The sequence below is a fragment of the Nomascus leucogenys genome, chromosome 17 (assembly GCF_006542625.1).
Source record: "Nomascus leucogenys isolate Asia chromosome 17, Asia_NLE_v1, whole genome shotgun sequence".
Taxonomy (NCBI): Eukaryota; Metazoa; Chordata; class Mammalia; order Primates; family Hylobatidae; genus Nomascus; species Nomascus leucogenys.
The window spans coordinates 83,048,181-83,066,005 of NC_044397.1; the positions used below are offsets into that span (position 1 = coordinate 83,048,181).

At 48.2% G+C, this 17,825-nt stretch overlaps 1 protein-coding gene across 1 annotated transcript; it reads right to left on the reverse strand.

Annotated features, from left to right (window-relative positions):
• Window positions 1-74: 74 nt before the first annotated feature.
• On the reverse strand, window positions 75-12,324 carry FBL (fibrillarin). Its single transcript, XM_012496892.2, has 9 exons — window positions 12,201-12,324; window positions 6,232-6,399; window positions 6,025-6,126; window positions 5,844-5,938; window positions 4,646-4,816; window positions 3,328-3,460; window positions 2,185-2,297; window positions 286-431; window positions 75-180 (listed from the first exon to the last, which is right to left on the reverse strand). Exons 1-9 carry the CDS (start codon window positions 12,208-12,210, stop codon window positions 156-158), a joined length of 963 nt encoding a protein of 320 aa, XP_012352346.2. The 5' UTR covers window positions 12,211-12,324; the 3' UTR covers window positions 75-155.
• Window positions 12,325-17,825: the final 5,501 nt, after the last annotated feature.

A 17,825-nucleotide genomic window follows, 5' to 3' on the forward strand; every position in this document is an offset into this window, starting at 1 on the left:
CCCGCAAAATTGATCAAGGGGTGCGTGCGCCCTGTGTCAGCAGGTCAAGGGGAGGAATGAGCAGCAGACATGGGAGACGGATGAGTCTTTTAATAGAAAAACACACGTGCAACAGTATCAACACACATCTCTCGCAATCCTGACAGCGCTGAACTTCAGTTCTTCACCTTGGGGGGTGGCCTGTGAGAGGAAGATAGGTTATGAAGGAGGGTCCCCAGGATGATGGCACTCGAGGTGCAAGGGATAGAGACGTCTGTCTTGGTGTACTGCTGGGCCCCTGCTCACCTGTACACTCCCACGACCACGGCATGGTCTCTTTCGTATGGCTCAAGGGTCAACTGCTCCTGCGGCTTCATATTCTCCTGTTGCATCTTTTTCACTTCGGAGGCAAACACGGCCTCGGCTGAGGCTGTGGAGTCAATGCAGTTGGCCTAAAGAGGAGAAAGGACTAATGTCTACAACAGGGCTTTGGGCTGTTTTCCTCTTGTGTGCTCTTTAAACCAGATGTTTTCATTATTAATTCAAGTAAAACTCAGTGCTGTGGTTCTAATGTGTCCCCCAAAGTTCATGTGTTGGAAACTTAACCCTTAAATGCAACAGAGTTGAGAGGTGGGACCTTTGAGAGATGATTCAGGTCATGAGGGCTCTGCCTTCCTGAATAGAGTAATGCTATTATCACAAGAGTGGGTTCCTGATTAAAAGGATGATTATGCCTCCTTTCTATCTTGCTCTCACCCTTCTGCCAATGGATGACAGCAAGAAGGCCCTTGCCAAGATCAGACCTCCAATCTTGGACTTTCCAGCCTTTGGAACTGGGAGCCAAATAAATTTCCATTCATTATAAATTACCCAGTCTAAGGCTGGGCATGGTGGCTCACGCCTGTAATCCCAGCACTTTGGGAGGCCGAGGTGGGTCAATCACGAAATCAGGAGATGGAGACCATCCTGGCCAACACAGTGAAACCCTATCTCTACTAAAAATACAAAAATTAGCCGGGTGTGGTGGTGCACACCTGTAGTCCCAGCTACTCAGGAAGCTGACGCAGGAGAATCGCTTGAACCCAGGAAGTGGAGGTTGCAGTGAGCCAAGATCGCACCACTGCACTCCAATCTGGTGACAGAGTAAGACTCCATCTCAAAAAAATAAAAATAAAAATAAAAATAAATAAATTACCCAGTCTATAGCATTCTGTGATAGCTGCATAAAATGGGCTAAGACACTTGGGTTTAGGAAATGTGATGAAAGGCTTAATTAAAGAAGTTTTTGGCTGGGTGCAGTGGCTCGTGCCTGTAATCCTAGCACTTTGGGAGGCTGAGGCAGGCAGATTGCCTGAGCTCAGGAGCTCCAGACCAGCCTGAGCAACATGGCGAAACCCCGTCTCCACTAAAAATATAAAAGTTAACCAGGTGTGGTGGCACACACCTGTAGTCCCAGCTACTTAGGAGGCTGAGGCATAAGAACTGCTTGAACCTGGGAGGCAGAGGTTGCAGTGAGCTGAGATTGCACCACTTCACGCCAGCCTTGGTGACAAAGCGAGACTCTGTCTCAAATTAAAAAAAAAAAAAAAAAAAAAGTTTTTAGTTTGTTTTGGATTTGAAGCAGGAGGCCTTAAACAGTCCTATTTATCTAAAAGCCAGTGCTTAAATTTTATACCCAGGAATTGTTTGGTTTATTTCTAGTTCCTCTTCTTTAATAATAGTAATAATGCAGTTGAGAATAATAAAACAAATGTAGCAAAAGGCTAACAAATGGTGAACCTTGTGAAGGGTGTATGGGAGAGTTCTCCATTATTTCCAAATAAAACATTGTGAAAGATGCACCTAGCTTTTATCTAGTATCTATTCTATGCCAGGATCTTTTCTAAACACTTCATATATATTGACTAATTTGATCCTGTCATCCACCCTGAAAAAGACTAGACTAATATTTCTATTTCATAAGTGAGGAAACTGAGGCATATAGGTTAAGTAACTTGCTCAGTCACAAAGCAGGCTGGAATTAAACTCAGGTGGTCAGACTCAATTTTGCACTTGACCACTGCACTCTTCTGCCTCTTTAAATCCAAAGCTATAGTTTTGCAGACTCAGCCCCTCTGTTTTGGGTGACTATTTGACAGATACAGATAGAGAAGATACCACCCTAGAACACTGCCACTCCATCTTAGACTCTTCCAAACCCCGCACCTTAATGGAAATCACAAAGTGTCCTCCATTACGCAGGAAGGTGTGGGCATTCAGGGCCACAATCCGGGTCTGGTCTGGCTGGGCCACATCAGCAAAGATCACATCCACCATTGCTAAAGAGAAAGAGCAGCAGTTAAAAGTTGGAGTCACAGGGATCACCCCAGATCCTCCCATGGGGCCTATGCCCATCACCAGCAGATTCCTGGGAGATTCTCCCTGCCTCCAGTTTCACTCCCCACCTCCACTGGTCCCCCTCCCTCCAGTGTCCCAAGATGAGTCCAAAACCCACAGTCACATCATTCATCCACTCTTCTTGTAAACCATGGTTGCCACCTACTCTGTGGCCAGCCCTGGGCCGGGCGTGGGGGACATAGAGACGAGTCAGACCCGGACCCTGCCCTCGAGACGCTCCCGGGTCTGGTGGGGAGACAGACACGTCATCAAAAAGACAAGTAAGAGTGAGTGAGCACTTATAGGCAAGAGTGTCCGCAGGACTGTGAAATGAAAACAAGTTGCTGAACAAAGGGGATGGTATGAGTGCATGGGAAAAATAAAACACAGAAAGAAAAATGAGCAGAATGAAAAATAATATTTTTAAGGCAGTGTGACTTTTCAAAAATGAAAAGGTGGTATAATGAAAACTGATTATTTAAAACCTGGGAAAAGCAGACATCAAATTGTTCTCATCAGTTACTTCTGGGGGTGGTTTATAAGGCTTTTCAGCTTTTATATTATACCTTTGAATGTTTTTTTAAACAAAGTAATTAGTATTCACAGTGGGCCCCTCCAGGTCAAGCCATGCTTAGTTTTCTGGGCTATGCTCTCACCAGACAATAAGGACCCCCAAAAGGAGGCTTTTTATGCAGGGGCAGTGTAATAAATACAGGAAGTACAGGAGACCTAGGAGATGGGGAGGAGACTGAAGGAGAGGAGGTTGGCCCTCCAAGGGTGGCTTCCAAGACTCTGAAGCCAAGCTGCCACCTCCACAACCTCACCTAGCTCCCCTTACCCCTTTCTATTCCTGCAGACTCAAGAGGTCTGCTCATCCACTCCAACTCCATCCGTATCAGAGGTCCACTGGCTTCTTCCAGGAAGCCTGCGGTGGCCTGTCCTACCCCACCGAGCCACCCCCAGACCCCTCACCGATGAGCATGCGGTATTTGTGCGGGTGTCGAGCATCCTCGATCACAGGAATGATGTTGGTCCTCTTCTTGGCCAAGTTAATAAGGTCACGACCAGAGCGGTGGGAGAACTCGACTGCATAGACTAGGCCATCCTAAAATAAATTAAAAATTAATGAACAATGATGCTATTTCTCATGCATGGAGAGCCTACTTTAGGCCCATACGCTATACACAGCATCTCTTCCAATCCCCAAATCAAAACCCTACCATATAATGACTATTGTTATCATGTCCATTTTTCACATGAATAAACTGAGGTCCAGACAAAGTCACTGGCCAAGGGTTATTCAGCAAGTAGGAAAAGTACCCAATCCCATCTGCCTGAGAGCCCAGGCTCCCAACAGAGGCTTAAAACCAGGAAGCCAAGGCACAGAGATGATGTAACAATGGGCCAACCACTGCTCTAAGCACCTTTCAGAAATTAACTCATTTAATCTTCACAAGTCTATGTTCCAGACAGGTAAACTGAGGCTTGGATGGGTTAGGTAACTTGCCTGATTAAAGCCTGAGGGTTGGTTTTTTTTTTTTGAGTCTCGCTCTGTTACCCAGGCTGGAGTGCAGTTGTGTGATCTCAGCTTAGTGCAACGTCCGCCTCCCAGGTTCAAGCAATTCTCCTGTCTCAGTCTCCCAAGTGGGTGGGACTACAGGCACACGCCACCACACCCAGCTAATTTTTGTATTTTTAGTAGAGACGGGGTTTTACCATGTTAGTCAGGCTGGTCTCGAACTCCTGACCTCAGGTGATCCACCTGCCTCGGCCTCCCAAAGTGTTGGGATTAAAGGCATGAGCCACCTTGTTTGGCCAAAGCCTGAGGTTTTAAGGCACTACACTTAACAGCTTATAAACACGTAAAGTAACAAAGGGTAACAGAGTGGGACATGTGGGTGCCAGGGACCCTCCAAATGGGAAGCCTACACAGGCTCAGAAACCATGAGATCTCCTGGTTCTTTCTAAAGAAACCAGAAGAGCAGGTTTTAGCAGCATAAAATTTTAAAGAGGCCCATCAAATTGAATAATCTGGTATCTGTACTCCCAGCTGTCTCTCTAAGGTTGGTCACCCCAAACCCACGTCTCTTCCCTTGAGGCCAAGAACCCAGAAGCAACGTTGAATGACATTATCTGGCTCAAGCCACTCCTTTTACTCACAGACACTGTGACAAAAAAGGGCCTGGCCCTAAGTCACACAGCACAGGAAAGCAGTCAAACCCTGATATTCCAGGTTGGCAGAGGGGAGGCAGCCTTTACCTCCTGCCTGACTCTCCATCTACTCACTCACCGGACCAACGATGTCAGAGACGTGGGAGACGGTGGTGCCTGAGGCAGCCCCGAGGTAGAGAACCTTAGCCCCCGGTTTGATGTGGATCTGGTCCACACCACCCAGGATTGCTGCTGCCAGCTTGGAGCGGAAGGGGTTCCAGGCTCGGTACTCGATTTTGTCATCTCCTTCCTAGATGAGAGATGGGGACGGAAGTCAGTGCTAGGCTCTTCTGCAGGACCTCACTGCCTTTAACCCTAGGACCCTTGAAAGGAACTGGGCCGTCCTGTCACTGCACAAGAACTCAACATGAGTAAAGAGCAGTGACCATGCACATGCCGTTGCTGCCCTCTCATGGAGGTGACTGACTCAAAGGGCAGCAACAGAGAATAAACACAAAGAGTAACAGTAAAACCAGCACTCGTTCAACAAACATGCACTGTGCCAGCACCTACTGTGTGCCAGACCCTGCTCTAGGCGCTGGGGATACAAAACAAGGATCCCTGCCCAGTAAAGTATAAGTATTCACCGAACTAACTAAATATAACATGGCATATGAGATGGTGACAGGTGTTAAGGAGAGAAGACAAAGCCAGGAGAGAAGATACGAAGTTTGGGAAGCAGGGCAAGGAGCAGGTGAAAATGGGAAAAAGGGCCAGGGAGGGGCTGAAAGGCAGATTCCAAATCAGACCTGAAGGAGGCGAGGGGCCATTCAAGTTATCTGAGGAAGGACATTCCCACCAGAGGGAGAGTGATTAGGAAGTCCCCAAGGCAGGCACGCCCTGGCCTCAAAGAAAATGACACAGGATAACAGGACAGGGGAGGGCAGTGAGGGATGCCTTGACCAGCAAAGTAGTGTGAGGCAGCCTGGAGAAGCAGACGATAAGGACGCAGCCTCCCACGGAGCTGGGAGTGTGAATAGCAAGGCCAGGGTGGCTGGAGGACACTTGGTCAGAGGGTTAGTGAAGGAGACAAAGCCGGGGGCAGGGAGGGGGAACTAGAATGCACAGGGTCTTGGAGGCCACAGTGAAGATTCAGGAGTCTAACCTGAAGGCAGTGGGGAGTCACAGAAGGCGGATGAGGGAGTAAAGAGTGTGGTTTACATATTATGACAATCCTCCAGCTGTCACGTGCAGGACACATGGTGAGGGCAGACACAGACTACTGACTACACCCTCAGCTGCGACCCTGGTGGCTTGGACAGGGGCCCAGTTCTCACCGAAATCGAGACTCTCTTCTCTCCATAAACTGATTCCCCAGGGACCAGGTTCTTGGTGACCAGTGCATCTTCCTTTCCTCGACAAATGAAGACACCTGGGTGAGGGGATCAGAGCAGGAATGAGGATCCCTGGCCTCTCCCTGCCCCAAAGCTCAGCCGGCTCCCTGCCTTCCTCACTCACCCTCATGCCGATGCGGCTCCACCATCACATTCTTCCCTGACTGGTTTCCTCTTTTTCCTCCCCGACCACGACCCCGGTTGCCACCAGAATGGAAGCCTCCACCTATAAAGGAGAGGTACAACAGGAGAGAAAGATCCTAAATCTCCGCCCTCCCCACTCCCCGCCTCAGGAAGGCCTCCTCCATAACCCCGAGCCACCCTTACTCACCACCTCTTCCTCCTCCTCCACCGCCGCCGCCGCCACCTCCTCCTCGTCCACGACCTCTAAAGCCTCCGCCTCGACCTCGGCCCCCGCCAAAGCCCCCTCGGCCTCCGCGACCACCGCGGTCACCAAAGCCCCCTCGGCCGCCAAAGCCACCCCCACGGGGACTGAAACCTGTGGTGGAAACAAAATAGGAAACAGGGCAATGAAGCTTAAAAGGTTAAACCACCTTGTACCCAGCAATACCTCTCAGGCGAGAAACCTGAAATACATGTGCCCGTGTACAGCAGGACACACTTCCAAGAATGTCCACAGGAAAAGAAAAGTGAAGACTAACCCAAATGTCCATCAATAGAATGGACAAATAAAATAGAAGATATTCACAATCAAGATCACGAAAATGACGTTCAGTTATACACAACAGACTAATAAATGTTAAAATCATAATAATTTTTTTTGCTTAGTGCTTTTTTTTTGAGACAGGGTCTCGCTGTGCTGCCCAGGTTGGAGAGCAATGGCACAATTATAGCTCACCGCAGCCTCGAACTCCTGGGCTCAAGAAATTCTCCTGCCTTGGTCTCTGAAGTAGCTAGATTACAGGTGTGTGCCACTACTCCCGTAGTGTAGAGACGGGGGTCTCACTATGTTGTCCAGGCTAGTCTCCAGCTCCTGGCTCAAGTGATCCTCCTGCCTTGGCCTCCTGAAGTACTGGGATTACAGGTGTCAGGCACCACACCCAGCCACAATCATATTGCCCAAGAAAAGGAGCAAGGGAATGAGAAATGTAAAACTCATGTTATTGGTGAATGGGAAGGAGATATTAATATGGGGTTGGGACAGGGGAGGAGTACATGAATAGATGTAGGTTACTGTTAATATCCTGGTTTCCTTGGTTGCATAGCAGACTCACAGAATTCATTCCATGTCAATATTAATTACTGTGAAGAGTGAGCCCTGCATACGAGCACATGCTGTGACAATAGGGCCCCCTAGACTCTGCAAACGTCTTCATACTCTCCCACTCCTGACCTTGGAGCTGGAAGAAAAGTTTCAACCCCAGCCCCAAAACAGACGGGAATACACGATGATGTCAGCCCTAACTCATCTCCCTGCTTCCAAGCTTAAAGAAGTCCCTCTCAGCTCAGGGGAAAAACAAGAAAAAGCAGAACAAAGTGTCATTTAAGGATAGGCTGCACTTTACAAGTAGTTTGTGGCTTGTCAATAAGATCAAAATGTTTAAGAAATAAACAGGCTTTATTCTTACCAGTTCAGGACAGCAAACACCAGTAGCACAAAACAATGTTTAAAACAGAACTCTGGTGCTAACAGATTCAATATTTTCTGTGATTTGGTTTCAAAAACTCAGAAGTACTAAATCACACAAGTTAAAAAAAATAGTTGGAAAACTAGTGGTTTAAAATTATCTCACATTCTCACATGATGTAATCTATTCAATCATAAGCTTGCTTTATTTTTTATTTTTTTGAGATGGAGTCTCACTCTGTCACCCAGGCTGGAATGCAGTGATGCCATCTCGGCTCACTGCAAGCTCCACCTCCCAGGTTCACACCATTCTCCTGCCTCAGCCTCCCGAGTAGCTGGGACTACAGGCGCCCACCACCACGCCCGGCTAATTTTTTTGTATTTTTAGTAGAGACGGGGTTTCACCGTGTTAGCCAGGAAGGTCTCCATCTCCTGACCTCTTGATCTGCCCGCCTCAGCCTCCCAAAGTGCTGGGATTACAGGCGTGAGCCAGCGCGCCCGGCCTTGCTCATGTTTTTTGTAAAGATACACTATGATCTCGTCCTACAAACCCTTCATGCACCTTAATGGTATTAAAGATAAAAAAAATGTGTCTTTTAACAGCCATTCCTAATTTAATCTTTAAAAATGAACGGTTTCATTTTCAAAACTCCCAAACATAACCAAAAGTTGTTTACTTTTAATCTTCTACTCCCTCTACAGTCCACTTTTCACACAGCAGCTAATACATGCTATTTTTAAAACAGCAAGTAAGATCTCATCATGCCCTTGCCTAAATCCCTCCAGTGGTTTTCCACCACATCCAAAATGAAATAAAAATTCCTTTCCCTGGCTTACAAAGCCTGAAATCAAAGCCTAAAATCTTTAGGCTTTAAATTCTGATTTCATTGTTCTGGGCGCAAGGTCTTCCCCTAAAGCTCTCCAGGTGACTCCAAGGTGCAGCCCACATTGAGAATCATCATCCTAAGGATCTGGCCTGTGCTGACTTCCCTGACTTCATTCTCTCTACGCTGGGCCCCATGCTTTTCCCCACCAAGCATACACAGTCCAGCTTCTAAATCTTTACCACGTGCTGTTCCCACTGCCTGGCTCCCGCAGACGTGTGCATGGCTCACTCGCTCCTTCACTGCATTCTGGTCTCTGATAAAATGTTAGTTCCCCAGAAGGGCCTACTTTGGCCACAGTACCCTTACCCCGCTTTATTTCCCTTCAAATCAATGATCACCCATGGCATTTTTTTTTTTTTTTTTTTTTTTTTTTTTGAGACGGAGTCCCGCTCTGTCACCCAGGCTGGAGTGCAGTGGCGCAATCTCGGCTCACTGCAAGCTCCGCCTCCCGGGTTCACGCCATTCTCCTGCCTCAGCCTCTCCGAGTAGCTGGGACTACAGGCGCCCGCCACCACGTCCAGCTAATTTTTTGTATTTTTAGTAGAGACGGGGTTTCACCGTGGTCTCGATCTCCTGACCTCGTGATCCGCCCGCCTCGGCCTCCCAAAGTGCTGGGATTACAAGCGTGAGCCACCGCGCCTGGCCCACACATGGCATTTTTAATATTACTACCGCCTGCCTCCCCCACTAAGATCAAGCTCCAAATGGGCAGGGATTTTTAACTGTTTTGGTCACCACCGCATCCCCAAAACCTTGCACAACATCTGGCACAAAGTATGGGCTCAATAAATGTTAAATGAGAACTGAACTGATGATTCCTAAACCCTGGGCCCTGCCTCAAGGAGAAAGCACCCTCTGTTTGTTCAGAAAGCACACGATCCATCAGATGGTGACCAGGGAAGTGCCGGTCACTCCCCTCAAGTATCCCATATGGAGAGATAGGCAATGTTGTTGCCACTCTCGACCCTAGTAAGGAAGGTTCATAGGGGTCTTGAAAACTTCATCTGTAAGACATGGAGCCAATACAGTGCCAGGCCAGGTGCCGGGGCTCATGCCTGTAATCCCAGCACTTTGGGAGACCCAGGCAGGCGGACAGTTTGAGGCCAGGAGTTCAAGACCAGCCTGGCCAACATAGTGAAACCCTGTCTCTACTAAAAATACAAAAAATTAGCTGGGCGTGGTGGCGCATGCCTGTAATCCCAGCTACTCCGAAGGCTGAGGCACAAGCATCAATTGAACACAGGAGGTGGAGGTTGCAGTGAGCTGAGATGGTGCCACTGCACTCCAGCCTGGGTGACAAAGAGAGATTCTGTATCAAAAAAATAAAAATAAAAAAAATGCAGTGCTCATCCTATAGGGTTGTAAAGACTAAATGACTTGTACACACAGAGCACTTCACATATATACTATCTGGCACCTACTTTGAACATCATCATTCAAACTCAGGGGAACGCGTCTCCTCTTCCCTCCTCATGTACCAAATGTACCAAAATTACCCACTCTTCAGAAAAAACACAAGTTCACACAAACTTTTCCAGTAAGTTCTTCTTTCATCTTTCTATTAAAGATGAAAATGTAACTTTTAATAGCTACTCCTAATTTGATCTTTTAAAATGAACAGTTTCCTCTTCAAAACTCTAGAACATAACTAAGAGTCGTTCACTTTTTATCTTCTACTCCCCCTACAGTCCACTTTCCACACAGCAACTAATAAGTGCTGTTTTTGAAGCAGCAACTCAGATCTCATCATTTTCTTGCCCAAGCCCTCCAACAGTTTGCCAAAGCCAGGACCTTCATTTAGGGGAGATGCCACAGCTAGGCTTATGAAAGTCTCAACCCAGGCCTAACAGAAAGGAAGTATTGGCATGTGCTTGGGGCAGAGTGGGCATGAGTGTAAACTTTCAATCCCAGATACTCAAAACATCTCAATCCATTTCAGGTCCTGGAGCTTTTGGGGAAAAATGTACCCACTCCTCAGAAAAAACACATGTTCACACAAACTTTTCCAGTAAGTTCTTTTTTTGGGGGGAAGGGGGTCCACAAACCCCCTGATTTAAAATCTGCTCTCCTTCCACAGCCTTCTCCATCTCAAAAATGGCAATTCCATCCTTCCAGTTACACACCCCCAAACCCTTAGTTATCCTTGACTCCGCTCACACACCCACATACAATCTGTTGGTTCTGTCTTCAAAAGCATGTAAAACTGTCAGCATGTCCACTGCTCCCATCCTGGTCCACCACACCATCTCCTAGATTACAGCAACAAGCTTCCCACCAATGTGCCTGCTTCCACTTTTACCACCCTGAGGTCTTTCACACATCGAAGCAAGAAGAATCCCTTTTAAAAATGTCAGACTGCACCACGCCCCTGCTCAGAATCTCCCAAAGGGTTCTTTGCTCACTCAGGCTAAAATCCTTACTAAAGAGCTAACACCTGACAACTTTTACAACTTCACATTCTACCACACAATGGAGGAAGGTTGGAAGAAGGGGTTTCCTCCATTTATGAGGGAATCACAGACCAGAATGCCTGCAGGCAAGCCAGGATCTCAGCATACCTGGCCTACAATACCCCACCCCACTTCATCAAGAGATCCCCAAACACGGAAGAGAAAGGGAACTTGGCAGAAGGGCACGGATCCACAAATCTCCTGCCAGGTGACCCCCATCTCTCCACACAAACACACACACAAAAGAAAAAGAAAGCCTGTACTAGGAAAACAGACCCTTTGGGCCATGGTGGAAATTCTCCAAACTCAATGAAGCAAGTTCTCACAGATGAGTGGGGGTTCGGCAGGCCAGATGGAGGAAGTGCTCAGACACCACCGAGAAGGATTCTAATTTTGTTCTCTTTGAGAAAGATAAAGGTAACAATTAGAGCCAATACTATTATACGTGAAGCACTGTGCTATTTTTTTTAACGTCGCTTAATCCTAACTGGCGCCATTTTATTGATGAGAAAACAGAGGCTCAGAGAGGTAAAACCACTTGCCCAAGATCACACAGCAGGCTAAGAAGCTGGGCAAGAACTGAAACACTGAACTGAGGCCCTTCCGCTGTCAAAGCGAGGACCCCCTCATCATTCCACCATTAAGGGAGTGGGTTCATCAGAATCTAGTGGAAAATCGAAAGAATAAAACTACTTACCTCCTGTGACAACCACCCGCCCCACCAACCCAGTCTAATGCCGAGCTTGTTAAATCTCGCCCAGGAGGTGTAAATCTTAATCCCCAAATCTCCACTCCATCCCCGGGGATCCGCCTCCCTGTAAGTGCAGAAGGCGGGAAAGTGAACCGTAGAGCGCCGCACACGGCCAACCGGGGAGTCCTCATCCACTCCGGCCCACTCGGAAAAGCTGGGTTGCGGGATAAGGGGATGGTGGTGGTAGCAGCGACAGGGGAGGCAAATGGGGGCTTCCCATACACAGCTCCAGGACCCAAGGTCAGGAACTCTCCATCTCCGACCCAAGCCTGATTCCCAAAACACGCCCAGCGATCCAAGACTCCAGATGCCTGGATCCAGACTAGTCCAAGACCCTTGAGTGCTGCCTCCTGCCCAATATCCAAAATCCCTATTAGACGGCCTCAGTGAGACGAACCCCACGTCAAGACCCCCAATGCCAGGCCCACGGCCTTCTTCGACTCACGACCGTGACCTCTGAAGCCAGTCACAAACCCCTAGACCTGCTGGAATCAGAATCCCCGTTCCCACATGAGACTGGAACCCCTGCCCCCAGGCCAAGGCCCCACTCCTCCGATTCTGGCCTGGCACCCGGATTCCCGCCCGGCCTCCGTCCCTGACCCCGGACCCTCACCCCAGCCTGACCTGGCTTCATGGCGAGCCCTGGTTTGTGCGGCTCCGGAGTCCGCGGCGTTCACAACTCCACGAGTCCGGGGCTTCCGCACGTGGAAAAGAGCGCAGGCGCGCGGCGACGTGCGCCGCGTGACGCAACCACGTAGCCCCGCCCCCGGGCCCCTTCCCCGCCCGGAGCTCGGTGCACGCGCAATGGGCGTGGATTCTCCAGCCTATCGAAACGCCGCCCGCTGCCCTCGCTCTCTGCCTTCCCAGCCTTTGCCTGTGCAGCGGTCGCCCTAAACTCGCTTCCGGTTCCCTCTTCCCCAATGCGAGCATTCCAATAATCAGGGCTCATAGCGAGGCCTTCGCACGGGCTGTGCCCTCTTTTGTATTCCTAGCTAAATCTCTCTGGCCCCTGTACACCCAAAAAGGCTTCCCCGTTACATTTCCAGCCCCAAGAACAGTGACCGACTCTGGGCTTCCATTCATACATCTGAAAAACATTTACAGTTCACCTCGTGTGTACCAGGCGCTGTTCTAGGAGCTGGGAATACAGCGGTGTACAAGACAAAAATCTCCACTCTCCTGGAGTTCATCTTTTTAGTGGAGGAAATAGACACCAAACATGTTGAATGTTAGAAGGCGATAAGTGCTTTGGAGAAAATAACAGCAGGGAAAGGGGATAGAGATTTTGGAGGGCAAATGATTTTTGTTTTTATGGCATGGTGGTCAAGGAATGCATCAGGAGACTTGAGCTAAAGAGCTGAAGGAAGTGAGGAGTGAGGCATGCACCTATCTAGAGGAAGAGAGTTCCAGGCAGGGAAGAGATCTGCAGATGCAGAGGCCCTGAGGAAGGAAAGATATGGGAAGTTGGAGAGACAATGAGGAGGGTGGGTGGGGCAAAGTGAGCAAAGTGGAGAGTAAGAGGAGATAAGGGCGGGTAGCTAACAAGGGCATATTGTGCGGAGCTTTGTGGGACATAGTGAGGACTTAGGCAGTAAGATGGAACCATGGAAGGGTTCCAAGCAGAGAAGAAATGTGATCTGACGCAGGTCCCTCTGGCTGCATGTGGGAAGCAGACTGCAGGTGTGAGGGTGGAAGCAGGAAAACCAAGGACTGGCTGCTGCCGTGAATCAGAAGAAGACAAGGATGGACAAGATCAGAGTGGGAGCAGAGAGCGGCGTCAGGGGTCAACAGATTCTGCTTAAGTATTAAGAATTTTGTGCTTTGTAGTTGTATAATATCAATATCCATCCCTATATTCATTCTGCAAAGCAAGACAACTGCTGTTATGAGAAGTTACTGAAAAACTCCAGAAGAACCTACCAGTCCAGAGCCTAGATGTTGACTCTGTTCCATTCACTGCTGTATCACTCTAGGCCTACGACAGGCCTCTGGGTGCCCAGTAAATGTTTGTTGAATGAATGGATGGCCTCATACTGTTGTGAGTTCTCTGTGTACAGTGTTCCAGCTGTGGAATGCCACCAATTCGCACAGAAACATTCCTGAAAAATTGTTTAGATATTATGATGGAAAATCTGCTTAAACTTTTCAGAACTGGTCGGGGCAGTGGCTCACGCCTGTAATCCAGGCACTTTGGGAGGCCGAGGCAGGAGGATCGCTTGAGCCCAAGAGCTTAAGGCCAGCCTGGGCTACAGAGTGAGACCTTATTTTTACAAAAAATAAAAAATTAGCTGGGCATGGTTGCTTGCACCTGTAGTCCCAGCTACTCAAGAGGCTGAGGCAGGAGGATCCTTTGAGCCCAGTAGGTCGAGGCTGAAATGAGCCATGACTGCACCACTACACCCCAGCCTGGGTCACAGAGTGACACCCCTGTCTCAAAACAAAAACAAAACACAAACAAAAAACCTTTTTAAAAACTATGAGATGAAATAGTTGAGTCTATTCTGGATTTCTAGATGTGCAATGATTCCAGTGGGTCCAATTCCGGATAATGTTACCTATTTCACATGGATTTTACTATTTGCCTTCTAATTAATACTTTTTTTTCTAAAGGACAAAAGTACTCAGAGTGCAGTGCAGATTTAGGGGATTCCAGCCCTATTTCTTGGAATCCCGGCACCATCTCCTGCTTCCGAGATACTTTGCCTGCCAGCTTGCTCTGAAGACCTGAAATTGGCTCTATCGGTGAGTAATTAGTGGTGGAGGTGCCTGCTGGTCTTGTGCTGGGGACACAATGGTGGCTAAAACAGACCCGGGTCCCGTCCTCCTAGAGCTGCCAGTCCAATAGGAGAGACAGACAGGTTCCCAGACAGTGTAGGCCCAGAGGGGTCAGGGCTGGGACAGGCAGAGGGGTAGGAGGGCGATGGGGGAGGCCCAGGCAGAAAGGTGGGAGGTGGATGGAGGAGACACTGGCAGGCAGGGCAGGGCAGGGCAGGGATAGCGAAGCCCTTGAGGGCTTTACCCAATATTCCCCATTTCCTCAACTCCCTCTGAACCTTCCTGTGACCTTCTTGCTCTAAGCAGAACTTTGCCCTGAAGACCTCCCTTTCCAAGCAGGGCTGTTTTCTCCTTCTCGGCCCTCATGTCCACTGGATCTGTAGATGGGAGAAGAGCGTCGTTGCTCCTCACTGGCACTTCTAAACCATTGTCTCTGCCTGCTCCCTGAACCCCTAGGTCTGAAACTTACACAGTCACACTGTAGCACCTGCTCCCCTTTGTGCTGCTAGACCCGTTGACTCCCAAGTCACCTCTGCTCACCTTGTCATTTAGCTCCAGGCTCACTGTCACCCACACCACTCCCATCATTATTCTTGGTGATTTTCAAATTCGGGTAAATGATCCTTTTACCACTCTGGCCTCTTGGCGCTTTGACCTCCTCTCCCCTACTGCTCTTGTCCTCCACCCAACCCTTCTTTCCCATGATCACACCTAGACCTTGTGCTGGGAACACACAACAACACATAACTGTGACAGTCCCAGAGGTCCCAGCCTGGTGGGGGAGAAAGACCCATTCTAGATGGCAACAGCCGCATAACCACAGCCCCTACAGAATCTCAGCTCCATGCATCTCATGTTCTGCCCGTCACCTCCTATCTCTCCAGCTCACTCCTTCTAAAGATTGCACCAGTGAGCCTTCAGCCCTAACCATCCATTAAGCTGTCTGACTTTTTGCTATCCCTCCCCCCATCATGGCCACACCACTCTCACTACCCAGCCAGATTCCCCACCATCATTATCACCACACCTTTGCACACCTCCAAACTATGAATTGAATTCAACCCTCCACTTATTCTGTACCTGCACCCCTGGCAGCTGAATGTGGATGGAGAAAAATACAGAATAACCCTGGCTGGTCTCAGTTTTGATTCATGACTACAAACCCAAATGCTTAATGCTGGCCAGCAATCCTATCACTTGCCCCTTGTCTATTCATTCTCCATTTTTTCCCACCCTGCTAATGGTATAGATAACACATTGCCATGGGCTGAATCGTGTCTCCCCACACATTCACTTGTTGAAGTTCTCACCCCCATTGTTATGGTATTTGGAAGTGACAACATTGGGAGGGATTAGGGTTGGAGGAGGTCATGAGTGTAGAACCCTCATTATGGGATTAGTGACTTTATTATTATTATTATTTTTGAGACGGAGTTTTGCTCTTGTTGCCCAGGCTGGAGTGCAATGACATGATCTCGTCTCACGGCAACCTCCACCTCCCAGGTTTAAGCGATTCTCCTGCCTCAGCCTCTGGAGTAGCTGGGATTGCAGGCCTGAGCCACCATGCCTGGCTAATTTTGTATTTTTAGTAGAGACATGGCTTCTCCATGTTGGTCAGGCTGGTCTCGAACTCCTGACCTCAGGTGATCCACCCACCTTGGCCTCCCAAAGTGCTGGGATTATAGGTGTGAGCCACCATGCCTGGCCAGGATTAGTGACTTTTTAAGAGGGAGACAGGGAGAGATGCAAGCCAGGAAGAGGGCCCTCACAGAGAATCACATCAATCAGCACATTGATCTTGGACTTTCCAGCCTCCAGAGCTGTAAGAAATAAATCTCTGTTATCGGAACCATTCAGTGTATGGTATTTGAAGACAGCCCACACAAACAAACACACATGTATTAATTTTTTAAACTTTATTAAGGTATAATTTACATACCATAAAATTCACCCATTTTGGCTTGGTGAGGTGGCTCACGCCTGTAATCCCAACACTTTGGGAGGCCGAGGCAGGCGGATCACGAAGTCAGCAGTTTGAGACCATCCTGGCCAACATGGTGAAACCCCGTCTCTACTAAAAATACAAAAATTATCGGGTGTGATTGTGCATGTCTGTAGTCCCAGCTACTCAGAGGCTGAGGCAGGAGACTCGTTTGAACCCGGGAGGCAGAGGTTGCAGTGAGCCAAGATCGCGCCACTGCACTCCAGCCTGGCGACAGAGTGAGACTCCGTCTCAAAAAAAAAAAAAAAAAAAAAATTCACCCATTTTAATTCTATTATTCATTTAATTCTGGTAAATTTACAGTTGGGCACCCATCACCACAATCCAATTTCAGAAAACTGCCAACACCTCATTTCATACAAATGGAATCATACAATATGCAGCCTTTTTTTTCATTAGCATAATGTTCCACATTGTTGCAAATTTCTTTTTTATGCCTGAGTATTTCATTCTCTGGAATTTCACTGGTCTGTTCACCTGTTGATGGGCTTTTGAGTTGTTTCCAGTTTGGGCTATTATGAATAATGCTGCCATGAACATTCACGTACAAATATTTGTGCAGATTTACTCTAATTTTTCTTGGGACAAGCCCTAGGAGTAAAACGGCTGAGTCATATGCTGAGCATGTTTACCTTTTGAAGACATGGGAACACTTTTTTCCAAAGTGATTGGACCTATTTTATTTCTTTTAATTTCTTTTTTTTATTTTTTGAGACAGGGTCTTGCTCTGTCATCCAGGCTGGAGTGCAGCAGCATGATCATAGCTCACTGCAGCCTTGATATCTGAGGCTCAAGCAATCCTCCTGCCTCAGCTTCCCGAGTAGCTAGGACTACAGGTGCGCGCCACCAGGCCTGGCTAATTTTTGTGTTCTTTCTAGAGACGGGTGTCTCACTATGTTGCCCAGCTGGTCTCAAACTCCTGAGCTCAAGCAATCTGTCTGCCTCTGCCTCCCAAAGTGCTGGGATTACAGACGTGCACCGCTGCACCCAGCCCAGACCCATTTTTATTAAGAATTATTTTACACTTTCTCCTCTTTCTTCAAACCTTAAAACTTTCGTCCCTTCTCACTCTTTGTTGTTGACCTTGCTTCCAAGGAGATAGAAGCAATGACAAGAGAACACCAACATCCTTCTATCCCAATACCTATCAGCCGCCCCACACCTGTTACCATGTATGCTGGCTTCCCATGTGTGACTGTGGATGACCCTCTGTTACCCATCACAGTGCCTAGCTGTGTGCAGGTTTGTTATATAGGTAAATCTGCACACGTACCCCTTATATAGGTAAATTGTGTGTCATGGGTTTGATACACAGACTATTTTGTCACCCAGGCAATAGGCATAGTACCTGATAGATCGGTTTTCTTTTCTTTTCTTTTTTCGAGACGGAGTCTTACTCTGTCACCCAGGCTGGAATGCAGTGGCATGATCTCGGCTCACTGCAGCCTCCGCCTCATGGGTTCAAGTGATTC